General features: G+C 39.7%; 1 protein-coding gene across 2 annotated transcripts in view; it reads right to left on the reverse strand.

Annotated features, from left to right (window-relative positions):
* The window catches only part of spock1 (SPARC (osteonectin), cwcv and kazal like domains proteoglycan 1), a 156,488-nt gene that overhangs the window by 67,019 nt on the left and 74,947 nt on the right, over positions 1 to 14,522 (reverse strand). For both annotated transcript variants that reach the window (XM_033633715.2, XM_078169329.1), the window contains exon 3: positions 7,791 to 7,836. In XM_033633715.2, coding sequence (XP_033489606.1) covers positions 7,791 to 7,836 — 46 coding nt within the window. The remainder of the gene's footprint in view (positions 1 to 7,790; positions 7,837 to 14,522) is intronic.

Consider the following 14,522-nt stretch of genomic DNA (forward strand, 5'->3'; position numbering starts at 1 on the left):
AGGATTCTCCCCCATCAACCTTCCCGCTGCTGATTAGTCTCCAAGGGCGACCAGTGACTCATTAGTCAAACTGAGATCAGCAGGTGGTGACTGATGGCGCCATCATTTCTGCTGTATCGACCCCCAAGTAAGAGCTGTGATCACACTCGTCACATCAATGTAATTTTTGTCATATGAGCATACACACGAGATTTTTAACAAGTCCTCCAACTCATATCAACACATAGGTTGTTTGTTCCTACCCACTAATACACCACAGGAGTGTTGCCTAAATTAGCATCTCTGATGGTTGCATTTTGAAACACGTGGTTAAGATTGTGAAACGGTCAAAATTTGGTTAGGTTTAGGCGACAAAACTACTTGGTTAGTTCAGGAAGTTATCATGATCTGGGTTCAAATAAGTTAGTAAGTTATGTAACTTTATGAAGCTCTTGTGAAAGTTCAGTCAGGAAGACTTTACTTTTTTCTGTGTAGGTCTGTACTTTGTTTCTTATACCATCCACCATTCACTCCTCACACGCATGCTCACCTATAATATTTTGCTGTCGTTGTAAAGGGCTGTCAATTGAGACATCAGCTGTTCTGTCAGCTGATCACAATTAACCAATAGAACAGCGACACACCTCTTCCTAACATCTTACTGCTTCTTGTTTTAAACATTGTTCTCTGTCTGCCTGTAGTTCTTTCATGCTGCAGTTGTGCGCATCCTCCACCTCCCCATCACCGCCTGGTCTTTGCAGATTCATCAGCCTCATCAGTCATCAGCCGCCACTACCACCACCACCGGTGTCTGAACTCCATGGGGGATTTATCTTGCTCCTGCTCAGATGCCCCTCGATTACAAATTTCCCTCTGGAGTCAAAACCCCATAGATTTTCTGTCAAATTGTAATTATCACATCATCTGTTAATCTGCACACCTGTAATCTGTATAAAATGATCTTAACTTCATTTACCTGCGTCTTCCAATTGAAATGTAAGTTAACTTCTATTACATACATGACATAAGCATGTTACTTAAGTTAACTTAGCATACAAGTTAAAATAAGTCAGTTGACTTTTGGTTACACACACAACAAACCAGTGTTTGCTTGACCCATATGTCCACAGCCTCCCAACACAGACTTTGTTACTTTTTATACTACATCACCTGACTCCCTCACTTCCTCCTTTGCTCCGGTCATAATTTTATGGTCACTGGAGAGTGCTGCTAGAGATGGACTGATATTGGATTTTTACAGGCTGATTTAATAATGATAGTTTGGAACAGGAAAAAGAACACAAAGCAGAAGGGACCTGCTTTCTCTGGAGCTGTATCCCCTGATCAAGCTCCTTTTTGCTCCATTTAACACAACCCTCCCCTCCTCAGCTCCAGTTGGTGATGTAAGTCCCTGCATGACTGGTGAAGGCCGCACAGCCTTGGGCTACAATCAGAAGCAAGTTCTGTCAATAAAGATAGTTTGTAAATTGCCCTACTGGCACCAATTAACTGGCCAAACAGATAAGTTGGTCATCCTCTAGTCACCGCCTAACAATAAACATAAATAGTTGTCATAATAAGCTCCTTGTACAAACAACCTTTGGGATTGTTTTCTGGGGAAGGACAGTCTCGAGACAAACAGCTTTGTTGAGGAAAGGGACTGAGGCAATTTCAATGCCATGCCCTGCATTGACTGACTTAAATTCAAAAGCCTGTCATGCTGACAGTGGCTGGAGTCAAAAGTTGAAGCCAACACTTTGGAGTGTGATGCCTGTAGTACCAGCTGGGTGAAAATGGGACCCACTTGAGGCAATTCGAACACATGCAAACAGCAAATGTTCCCTACGCAGACCAGATTGTCTGATTGATTCCCATTATTTATTCACTGTCTAATTGTTTTGCTGTCCATTACTCCCAGGTGTGCTGTTTGTGTGGGAGTAACTGCACTGTGCATAGCGCTGTTAGCAGCTCTGCAGCAGGGGAGCAGTCACATTGCAGCTGAAGTGTAATGCTGCAGCAGAACAAGGCAAAAAGAAGACTGAGGGAAAAAATTGTTTTATGCGCTGCCATAAAGAGTGTAATTGGCACAAAGCTGCTCTGTGCTTCAACCACATTGAATGTGTCTCTAGAGAAGTGCACAGATGCCACATTCTCAAGAGGACAAAGTCACCTCACGATGTTCTGTCAAAATGTTGCAGTGACTCACATGCATGGAGTGTGGTGTGGTGTGGGCAGTAAAAGCCAAGAGACATTTTAGAGGAGGAAAGGGCTTTCAGGAAGAATCTGAAACATTTTTCAAAACGTGGTAAATGTTCAAAGACATGTATAAAATGGTTTCTACTGTGAGCTTCTAAGACTGATCTTAACTGCCTCCCACCACAGTTACAGGAGAGCTTTGGGTAATTGCATCATGTCTTGTAGTTTTGTAGCTCCGGCCATCAGTTCCATTGGACTCACCAAAGTAATTACTGAAATCTCTTGCTAAAAATAGATCCAATGGGGCAACAAACATCAGTGGTCAGTCATGCATGTGGGCTGAAAACAAACCCCCAGGTTAGTAAAACTTCAATGGATTCCTCAAATCAAACAACATAATATGTTTATCCAGTTATAAAAGGACACATAGGAATGTTTTCTGATCTGACGTCCCCATCGGCAGGACGATGTCATTTGTCTGTACCTTCCAAAACTGATAGTCTACAATATTGAACAGCAATTGTTTGTGTTTTGTTTTTTTTATGCAGCAAAGCTAGGGTTAAGGTTTGATTGGGTGTGGCCAGCAGACTTCACTACAAGCTGATTGAATGTAGAAACAGATAATAATCTTTATGCTCCACAACCAGCCACCGGTGATGTGACCAGCGGAGTTGCAGGTGACACCATCAACCCGCTTAAGTTGAACTCAGACCAGTCAGTTCACACCGCTAGCAACCGCTGCAACGTTCTTAAGCAATTTTGTCTTGTCATGAATCATCGGTCTGAACTGGGCTTTACTATGTGATGGTTGTTGGATCATTATCTCCATGGTTACAATAATCTTGGAATGATCAGGGGCTACCTTAAAAAATCTGCATTGCCTGTCAGTTGGAAACAAGAATCGAACCGTGGTCTCCTGAGTTGAAGTCTGATATTTGATGACTAATCCATTGACTTTGACCCTCTTGAAGACTTTGTCATTCTATAGTAATGCGACCTGACTTCCTCCTTTGCTCCCATCATATTTACTACAGCTGCTAGAGGGCTATGCCACTTGAACTTAAACACAGTCTTTAGAATGTCTCTAAACCTTATTTTAAAATCACAGAAATGAAGGTAACTCTCTGAAGTTGCCACAGTTGGTTGCACTTGCGGTTTAAGGAGATATTAGCAACAATATACGGTTGCACTCACATTTATTGTAGTTTAACCCCAAAGTAACATAGCTGAGACTGTTAATGCCCTGCATGATTGTCCAGCTGTTTGTGGTTGTTTCCCACTTGGCTCTATTTTAGCGATTCCCTGATCTCATCAATAAAGGCGCTGCTATACTTTATCTGAACTGAACGTCAGACAGTTGAAGATTTTATAACCCCCCTCTCCCCACACCTATCCCACAGCAGAATTGAGCGAGCTGTGTCCATCAATGCAGCGTTCCAAAAATCCAACACTACCACCCACCTCACACAGGGATCAGCCAGCTGTGTGGAGGTGAGACAGAAATCAGAGTTTGAATTTCTCTTTCAAGCTCTCTTTTTTCTTTCATTCTTTACAAAACTATTTCTGTTACTTTTCATGCTTCCACGAGTGCAACACTGGGTTTTGTTTCCACCTCGCCTTCGAGCTTGGCCATTTGGAAAAGCTATAAACAATTTTGCCAGTTCTCCTCTGCCGCAACCTGACCTTTACTTTGGTGCGTACAATGTCATCCTAACCAAAGTCATAAAAATAACTCCTAAGTTGTAACAAACTAAAGTTTTCTTTGAATGACAAGACATCACCATAGAGGAACAAAATACTTGTGTGACCTCTTGTTTGAGCGTACATCCAGTGTGCATCATTTCTCTCTGGCAGCGTCTCTACACATTTTCCATTTAAAAGTCCCATTCTTTTCTAGATTTAAATTTCCAGACTTCTCAGAAGATTTTTCAGATCAGATTTGGCATCTCGGTACAAACACCACTTTATACTTACTAAACTGGCCAACTGAGTTGTGGAGAATACAACAGAGCTAAAAATGTGTAGCATCTCCATATTGACAAAAGTCAAATCATTTATATTTGTCTGCACTATCTAAGCAGCTAACTAACATTAGCTCAAGTGGGTAACAAACAACCTGGTTTAATACATCCAAAGAACTTACAGAAAAATTAACTGCTTGCCAACCAGACCAGGCTTCTAAATTAGACAGGCCTTTATTTGTCAAAATGTGTCGCCACACTTGTCTAATAAAAGGGACTTGGCGTTTAATTGAAGTTTTATGGTTAACTACATCCCTGCATAAGTCATAAATGTTCAGATAAGGTTAATATTGGGTTTATTTGTGATGCTATGTTATTAAGCAAAGATACCAATGGATTTTCGTACTAATGTCTGAATTTGTTTGGGTTAAAAGGCACTTGGGGCAGAGCTGTTCTATAGGCTGTGACGTACAGGTGTAGAGGGAGCTTTGTGTCTGAGATTGCATTTGGTCACACGCCATACTTCTTGTCTTTTTTTTTGACGACATCAAGCTTGTGCTAGCCCGCACTCTTTCACACAGAGGTGAGCATTTTGGCTACACTGGCTGCCTGCTCCACACGCCATTAAAAGCACTGTTTGTCAGCCTATGATCAATTTATTTTGAGAAATTCTGAATTTTATATTTTAGAAAACAAAATAGGGACGATAGTCTGAAAACAGACATTGTTCCATACTTAAAAGGTGCTCCTTTTAACACCCATCACTGTAACCTGTACTCACTTGTCAACTGGCCATCACTTCACTCCCGTAGACTGATCCACTGGTATCACTTCATCTACACGACCATTACTGTAAACACCCCTTCATATCTCGGCTCACTACTCCGTATCAGCAACATCAACCGTAACCTACGCTCCAGCAGTTACATTAACCTGGTCATTCCAAAAGCCCGCACCTCCTCTGTGCTGCCTCTTGCCCAGGTCGTCATTGTAAATGAGAAACTGTTCTCAACTGACTCACCTGGTTAAATAAAGGTAAAATAAAATAAATAAATAAATAAATAAATAAAATAAATTAGCCAGACCTGTAAATTGCCGAAATCAAATTACTTATTTTTCCATAATGTGTAAGAACCCTGCTCTGGTTATTATCTGTAACAGTCAATGTCTTGTCTCTGGCCTAATTGAATGGAATATTTGTACAGTAAAGACTTTAGTCCAAAGATACAGTGGAGCTGGATACAACTCAAGGTTTGGCCTTGTTAGGAAACAAAGCCTGTGTGTGTCATCCATATAGCAGTGTGTCATCCATATAGCAGCTCTACAGTAACAACTTCTTCTGTTTGTACATTATTGTTTGAGCATCTAAATCAGGCCTCTGCGCTACAACTGGATTTTGGAACAGAAGATTTCTCCACAACATCTGATGTATTTAGTCCCTGGTTAGAAGAATGAAGCTCTGTTTACTTTTTGTCTTTAGTTCTCTCTCAGAAATTTGATGAAGTGAGGCAAGGCTGTTCTCATTAGGCTCAGTATCCACGAGGAGCTGGCCCAGATAAACCTGCTCAGCAAGTCTTTCCCTGAAGAGTTACAGTTACTGTGCTAGATATGCAAAACCAAGCCAGCACGGAATAGACCAAACTCGGTGGTGGAAAGATTTAAAGTCTGTTGTGCTGTTCAGAGAGCTGCAGTCCAATCAACCCCCCAAACTGTGTGTGTGTGTATGAGTTTCAGTGTGTGTGTGTGTGTGTGTGTGTGTGTGTGTGTGTGTGTGTGTGTGAGAGAGAGAGAGAGAGAGAGAGACAATATGAGTGTGAGCGAGAGTAAGCTAGTGTTTGCAATTATTGAGTTTAGTCAAGAGTTACTGGTGGTCTAAGAGCATTACACATTTGAGTGTGATTGATAAAGTGAACTTGGCGTTGTTGCCATAGTGAGTCCATAAGCAGCACATAACTGTGAAAAGTAGCAGCATTTGGCCTCATGACAAACACACAAACACACACACACACACACACACACACACACACACCTATGTTTAAAGAGGTGATTGGATTTTTGGCAACAGCTTACTGAACAGCGCAATGAGTTCATTTGCAGTGCTTATAATTTACGCGTTGTAAACTGTACCATGAAAAGACTGCAGAGTGGAGGATGATTGATGTGAAGTAAACATAAAATAAGTTTACCACACATGCGAGCCTGAGTATATTAACACTGATGCAAACTGAAAGGAGCAAAGTTATCATTAATTTTTCATACCATAAACACATTCTGAAAATTACATTTCTGTGTATTTTCTTTATTAACTTACTGTTTTGAATCAACCAAAATCAAAATATAGTGGATGGCTTTGCAATTCTATCACATAATGAGATACAGTTTTCCCCATTGATGTATATGATATCATTTGCATTTATTTACTACCTTTAAAGCAGATGGCTGTGTGTAATGTGTAAGGGTGCTTTCACGCCTCAGCTGTGTGGTTCGTTTTAACCCAAAACAAAGGAATACTTTGCATATCTATTTCCAAACAGGTGCATAGGAGAGGGACAAGAAGAATAAAACTTGTAGAAAAAACTCCCGCACAGTGTCTAACTTGCAAAAATAATGATTTTAATGCAACGTTTCAGTGACTAAATTTCTGGACAACTTGTTGTCTGGTCAGCTCGACATATTGTTCACCTTCCTCTAAAATATTTGATTGACAGAAACACTCTTGGATGCAACCATTTTGCTCATAATGTTTGGTGTGCTTGACAAAGTGCAGTGTGAACGCTGACCGAACCAAATGAAAAATGCAACTCCAGCATTTTCTGTTTGTTTTGTGTTAGATTATTGCGTCAGTTTGTGTGTTGCTTTAAATTGGTGGTGACAGGTCTGACACTACTGCAGAGGATGTAAGGTACTCTGTTTTTAAACTTGTCAATTTCAGAACGGTCTGAATTCAGAACGTGGGACTGCTGTGTTTCCTTCTGCTTCATCTCTTTATCTTTTGCCACTCCTCACTGTACATATTTGTACAAAACAGGGAATAGAACTTCAAAATAAAAGCTTTTAGAGCCACATGTATGATGTATGAGTGTAACAAAGATAGATAGTCTTTACTCAAACTATAAGTCCTCAAAGTCATGTTGTTTGAAGTTGAATGGGGGTGAATGAGCCTGACATGTTCAGCATAACTAATTAAGAATAGCTTTAGTGATGGCTTTTAAAGGCAATTATCTTGAAAAGAACAGAAAATGTAAAGTCCTTTAAGGTCTTTGTCCTGTGATAATGATGGTCACATTAGCCTGTGTGTGGGAAGTGTTATTTTTTTCTGGCTAAAGTAAAAGACCCTCTTGACTTAATTAAGGATAAGTGCATTACAGGAAGAGGCTAAATGAAGATTCCATCTGAAGCATCATACCTGCAATTTGTCACCAAATTATTCTTCTGTCAGTACCGTAGTTTGTGATTAGCCAATTTCCTCATTTGGATCAAGATATACTGTGTGGTTATATAAAACAAGGTTTAAAATCTGACTTAATGCCAACTACAGACACTATTTGGTCAGCACTCCACAAGTATCGAGGTGTGATATCTACCCTCAGTCATACACAGTGTGCATTGATATAAACATTAGAATCACACACACACATACACAGCAGGACTCACCTTGGTCCAGAGACTTGGCAGGAGCCCAGCTTTTGAAGTAGTCATCCTGAGTGGAAACACAACACAAGAAACTGGGTTATGAAAAAATAACTTGATGCCGAGAATATCATTGAATTATTTTTCAGACCAGAGAGAGAACAGCCTAAATACTAAACCAAACTAGTGAGAAATCCTGTCCTCATTCTCCTCTCCTTTTGTTCTTTCTGTTCATACTTGTGTTTTGTAAAAATGAGTGATTGCAGCAGAGAAGGAAAAGACACAGGGAGGTAAAAGCTTGCACAAACGTTTTAAAAATAAGATACACAAAAACGGAGAAACCTGCAGGAGACACACTGGAGAGTAAAGAATGTTACACGCTCTAGTAAATAATGGGTTTAACTAGGACACACGCATTTAATGTCAAGGTCAAAATGGACTTGTGCTCTGATCAACAGTTCATAAAGAAGTGTTGTTGTTGTTAATAGAAAAAAAAATGACAAGAGGAGCAGTAGTGTTACAGTTTAGCTGCTGGGATGCTCCCAAAATCATATTTGAAGAAGCACAAGTAGTCTACAGTCAGGGAGAAAGCCTCTTCAACAGCAAATACTAAAACAGAAAATAATTGGCTTCTCACAGCTAAGCTCAGTTGAGAAGAGGTTTGGATTTGTGAAGCCAAATACACTTTGATTCAATGGCTCTATTCAGAGTGGATTCCCTGCCCAGCTAGAGACATCTATTATTGCGCAGAGCAATTAAAACCCCTATTATAAAAAGAACCATGGCTTAAACAAGCATTTCATACAAATCACACATATAGGTGTAAGAAATGGTGGTTAATAGCGTAGGAATCAGCTTACAGGTTTCATACAGACTAGTATTGCCAAAAATATTGGTTTATCAATCATATCAGTTCTAACTGTCCAAGAAGGTTTCAAAACTCATTTTCAGCAGTATTGATCCACTGAAACCAGCTGCACTTTCTCGCACTCTCCTCAGCCCCTTTCCCACTGCACAAAAACCTCTAGCACCTACGAACATCGGGCTTTTTAATGTAATGGAAACATTAAATAACAATGGGAGATTAACACCCGGGTCAAATGAATCTGCGGTAGTCATGGGTATTTACTGGCACCAGCTGCACTACGCTAATCATAGCCCTTTTACTGGTGAGAAGCAATGACAGGCCACCACAAAATACCATCCATCTGCCCAAGCAGCACTCAAGCATCGATCCAAACTAGTCTGCACCGAGTTTGACAGAACTGAACTAGTTAGAAATATAAAAAAGAGTAACCACCATAATATTTTCATTGACCTCCATGCAGCTTTCTACTGTTTACTAACCTGTTTTCGTAACGCCAAACATGACACACAAGTAAAAAAACAAAACAAGAGCTGTGTACACCGCTTTCATCGATTGGCATTGGGAAAGAAGTCTATAGCCTATTTTTAACGGCTTTTCCTGAGTTTCAAAAACCTGCATATCCTCACCACTTTGGGTGGAATAAGGGTATAACTGTTAATGTTTATTACAGTCATTCTGCTGTTCTCTGCTACAAACCAAGAAAAAAGCCTTGTTATATATTCAAAGTATAAAGCCTTGTTATATTTAGCATTTGGTAAAACTTTCCAATTGTCTATGCCAATTTTCCCTGTGGTATCAAAAGTGGTACTGAATATTGATATTGTTCAAGATATTGTATTGTAGTTAGAAATTTCAGTATCGTGACTACACTAATGTAAATAAAAGGCACCTTTAAAAACACTCAAGGTTACCTTACAGAGCAGAAGGTAACATATGAAAAAGCGGTACAAGTAGTGTAGGTAGTTTTCAGCTTATAGTGACGTAGCAGCCAGTGTTGAGAACAGCAGGTGATCAGCTGATTCGTTGGGGATACAATGCGTTATAATCCTGTCTGAGCCTTCACTGTATAAGCGCTGTGGGTGAGATATTTGCATGTTCATATCAGCCCCCCACTTAGTATTAAAAGGCAAAGTTTATGGTTAATAACTCACTTTTATGTAGTTGTAAGCTTAGACTGTACAAAGTAATGGACATAGCTACTGTGACGTCACCCACTGGTTTGTGGACTGCCATTTTGAAGCCTCAAGTTGGCCATTTTGGCTGTTGCCATCATGATTTAGACTAGAGGCTGGAGCTGTGGATGAGCGAGGGATGGATCTGACTCATAGGCTGTAGTGGCACTTTGCAGACAGCCTGTCACTCAGTCTGCCCTGCTCTTCAATATGTATTACTTTAAGCCTTAATAAAATGTAAACAAGTGAGTTATTTAAAAATTCACCCCTGTACAGCTGTCATGAATGTTGAAATTATGTAGGGCATTTTAACAAGGGGGTCTATGGGAGTTGACTCGCTTTTAGAGCCAGCCTCAAGTGGCCATTAGAGGAACTGCAGTTTTGGACACTTCAACCCTTGAAATTGTATTTGTCGACAATTTCAGCTTCTCCTATGATGGTATGTGAGATCATTACAACACTGTTTTACTGTACTGTCATAATAAAAATGTATATCAGCCTATAACCACATCATAGTGTGTCTAAACCATTAATTAAATGTTTACTGCTTATAAATGCTAAATATAGGGGGATAAAGTAAAGTTGTACCAAATAAGGTTTGCACTGAAGTGTTTTCTTTGCAATGTGAGCTATACACGCTGATAAAAACACACACACACACACACACACACACACACACACACATGAACACACAGACAGTGGTGGTGTCTGCATCTAAAGTAGTGCCCAGAGCGAGGCATATGTGTGTCAGCAGGGAGTGAGCCTGTGTCAGTGACACTATGAGAAAGGCAGAGGAAACCTGCTGGGTTTGAAAGCAGGATCTCTACCTCCTTTATTATTGAATTAAAGAGAGAGATGGGGAGGGAGGGGAGGGAGAGCGAGAGACTAAATTAGGCAGTTGTAGGAAACAGTCCACAGAAAATGGACAGTTGACCCACTCATCCAGTCCTTGTTCTATAAATGACAACTGCTGGCATTTGAGCCAATACAAAAGTTTGAAATGAGGAGATGAAACCTAATTAGCTTCTCCCTTAGGTCCTTACTTCACTCATGTCCTCACTTCTTTTTTTCCCTCTTATTTTATGTCCATCCCCCCTGCTCGGTCTCTATTATCAAATTATCCTTTATGGCTGTGAAAGTGCAAAGTAAGATGTTACTGTGGCAAAAAGTCATTTCTGCAAAAGTTCCAAGTGAGGCCGGCTCCATTTGGACAAATGTGAGACCATTACATTTTTATTTTATGCTTATACAGTGACAATGACTTCCCATGCTTTAAAAACTCCATTCTTTTTTCGATTACATTAGAATATGTTCAGTCCACTGTCAGCTACAGAGAGAGAAAATAGTTTGACGCTCCAGAAAAAAATCAACACAAGAAACACAGCACTGACTGTGTATAAAAATGGACAACCAACGTGTCTCACTTCCTCCTATTGTACAAAAAAATAAAGCCAAAATACTGTGGATATTGCAGCTGCCATCTTGCCCTGCTGACATAATTTGGAGCCCGAGTCTGAGTGGAAGTGATTGGGAAGTGAGGCTGCGGTATTGAGTTCCAACCCATACACCTGTCTGACCCAATAATGAGCAGCGCCATTAATCACGAGCCCACCAACTGGCACACACAGCTGTCAGTCATGATGCCACACACTCATTTTAGAGCCTCAAATGATGATTAAAACCACTTAAACACACAACACAGCAGCATCACAAGAACTACCTTAAATGACTGTGTACTTTGATATTTCAGTTTGGCCCATGTCCCACCTGCTAACATGGAGGGGGTGGGGTTTATGACCCAAGGGGTGATTGAGTTTTGACCTTACTTTTGGGGTGCTGTCATATCATCCATCTTTATATACAGCCTATGGTATACACATACATAACATCTTTAAAGGTGACTAAACACTAGAATCACTCTTTAGGTTTAGGAAATGTTTTTATCCTTTTCCAACAAATCAACTGCTTAGGCAAAAAACGCAAAACCATTGAACTGATTCTCCATAAACAGCCCTGTCTCGTGGAAATTACATTTACATACTACTAATTTGAGACAGCAAATACCTTTTGAGTGAAACATAATACTGAGCAAATTACATTTTCTATTAACATAATGAGGAAATGCTGCTAATTAATGTATCTGGCAAGTCACAAAAGTGTTGATACTAAACGCATTTTAGTTGTTTTCCACCAAAATAGGCAGTCTTGCAATACACTATCTACTCATAATGACTACAGCGTTATTTGGGTTATTATTTTGTTTAAATATAACCAAAATCACAATCTTTCCCTAACCTTTATCAAAGTGCTTATGTTGCCTAAACTTAAGACAGGAGTCTGGACGTGAACCTCAAGTTCTGGTGCCAGGATCCTGCACTTTATAGTGTTTTGTTACCTTAAAGAAATGTTGTCTTTGAACATCATCCGGGCAGTGGTTATGTTGCCACAGCATTGTAATTAAGAAAGCAGTTTAGTAACATACAAAAGTAACTTCGAGTTGCCTAAAATGACCAAAAAGTTTCATAATAAAGACTTCACCTGCTTAAACCCAAGTAAGAATCCCAGGTCGTGATAAAACTTCAAAAATAAACTTTTTGGGAGCCTCAAATCAAAGAATGAAGACGCTTTTTTCTCTTGTTTTCATCCTTTATGCTGAATTTTTGCTGACAGCAAATAAAAAATTGATAACACAAAATCAGAAATACTCATGGTGCAGACAAACAAACAAACAAAGGGGTCTTATATGTGTTATTTTGTTGAAATCCTTCAAGATTTTGGTTTTAAAAGCTTGTGGAAAACCTTGCCCGGAGAATGGAGCATATGATGGTTTTGAAATGAGATGATCAACAATCAATGTGGGTGTGATGCGCAGGTGTCCACATACTTTTGGCCCTGTTTACTTGAAAGTATGAAACCTACCAAACAACTGGAGCAACATTTTAATATGCTGAACTATACCACGCTATGGATGACCAGCCACCCAACCTGCTGTGCATTTAAATCAGCAACACCTCTCCAGCTCTGCAACAATGCCTTAAAGCAAGTGCCAGACAAACACTATAACGTCTAAGGCTTCCAGGAAGGTGCTGCAGTATTTTTCACAATGGTATTATCAAATCACAAACACAATGGATTTACTTACCTCCGCTTCCTTTAAATGATTGCAGAGAAGAGAGGCAGAGGAATAGAAGGGAGAGAGGAGAGAAAGAAAGAAAGGTCAGTGATAATGGCACCGTATGCTATGTCTATCAGATCTATTACAACCCTGTGTTACTCATTCTGAATACTGAGCTCAACTCTGGAGATTCATTTAATAGGAATCTGATTCTGAAGGTGGCAGAATACTAAAAGACTCACACATACACACACTCGCAGCCTTATGAGATAGCCTTATTTGATGTGGCATGTAATTTGAAACACATCAAGGGCAAATTGTACAGGCTTAGAGTTAAGGCACGGCACACAGGAAAAAAACAGAGAGGGGAGGAATAGTGAGGGAGAGGCAGGGGAGTTGTGCACAGAGGCGAGCTGAAGAATAGGTGTGTGAATTTAGTGCCCCTTTATGTGCTACAATGTGATGGAGTGGAGAGGGTTAAACACATTGTTGTGGAGGTCTTCCTTATCTAAATGAGGGTCTAGGATTCAGGGTGTTGTATGTTCTGAACACCTTCCTTGTTCCTTGTTTGTTTGTTTGTTGCTCATTTTGTTTTATTTTGTTGAGTAATGTCACTTCTCTTCCTGTTATTTGAGTAGGGGAGGAATCTGAATAAGGCTTTCAGGCTTCCTTCCTCTCCGGCACTGAAATCACTTCTGTATATATCTTGTATTTCTTATTTTTTGTGCAAATAAATAAACCAAACCAGTATGTTTCAAAACTGAGTTATGACAGGAATCTGACTTTTTTGGTAGGGCTGGGTGACATGGAAAAACTCAAATATTGCAATATTTTTTACCAAATATCTCAAAATCGATATCACAACAAAATTGCAGGGTTGACTATTCATGCTTTCACAACATGTACACTGATATTTTTGATAAATAATCATCTGAAATGTGGATTTAATGACAAAGTGGGTAAAGGCAAATAACAGAACAGCTACAACAGTGAGAAAAAGACATCACCTTACTGTAATGCAGCCTTTAAAACCAGGAAAAGACAACACTTATGATATCATATCCAAAATCTGAGACAATATCTAGTCTCACATCAATCATATCATATAAATATATTGCCCAGCCCCACTTTTTGGCATCTGTTTCACCATAATAACTATACAGAAATGTTTGATTTCTGTGAAAACAGTAAAAACAGGAGACATGAGGAGAAAGGTAGCTGGGGAGATAGCCACTGCTAGCCTTAGGTAATTCAATTTACTTACTAAATATTCTAGCTATTATTTATATCTAAAGAATAAAATTTTTGTGAAGCAACATCTTGGTAATTCACGTTGTTATTCCACATAACCAAATGAGGCAGTATCTAAATTCAGTCATGATGGATGGAAAAACCTCTCTTAGCAGAGTAGCAGTAAGTGCCATCTCAGCTCCTGACTCTAATGGAATTCATGCAATTTAGGAGGAGGACCTATTCTGCTCATTTTCAGGTTCATACTTGTATTTTGGGTTTCTACTGGAACATGTTTACATACTTTGATGTTCAAAAATCACTGTATCTTCCTCCTACTGTCTTTGCTGGAACATCTGTATTCACCCTCT

This window comes from Epinephelus lanceolatus, chromosome 7, assembly GCF_041903045.1.
Source record: "Epinephelus lanceolatus isolate andai-2023 chromosome 7, ASM4190304v1, whole genome shotgun sequence".
Classification (NCBI taxonomy): Eukaryota; Metazoa; Chordata; class Actinopteri; order Perciformes; family Serranidae; genus Epinephelus; species Epinephelus lanceolatus.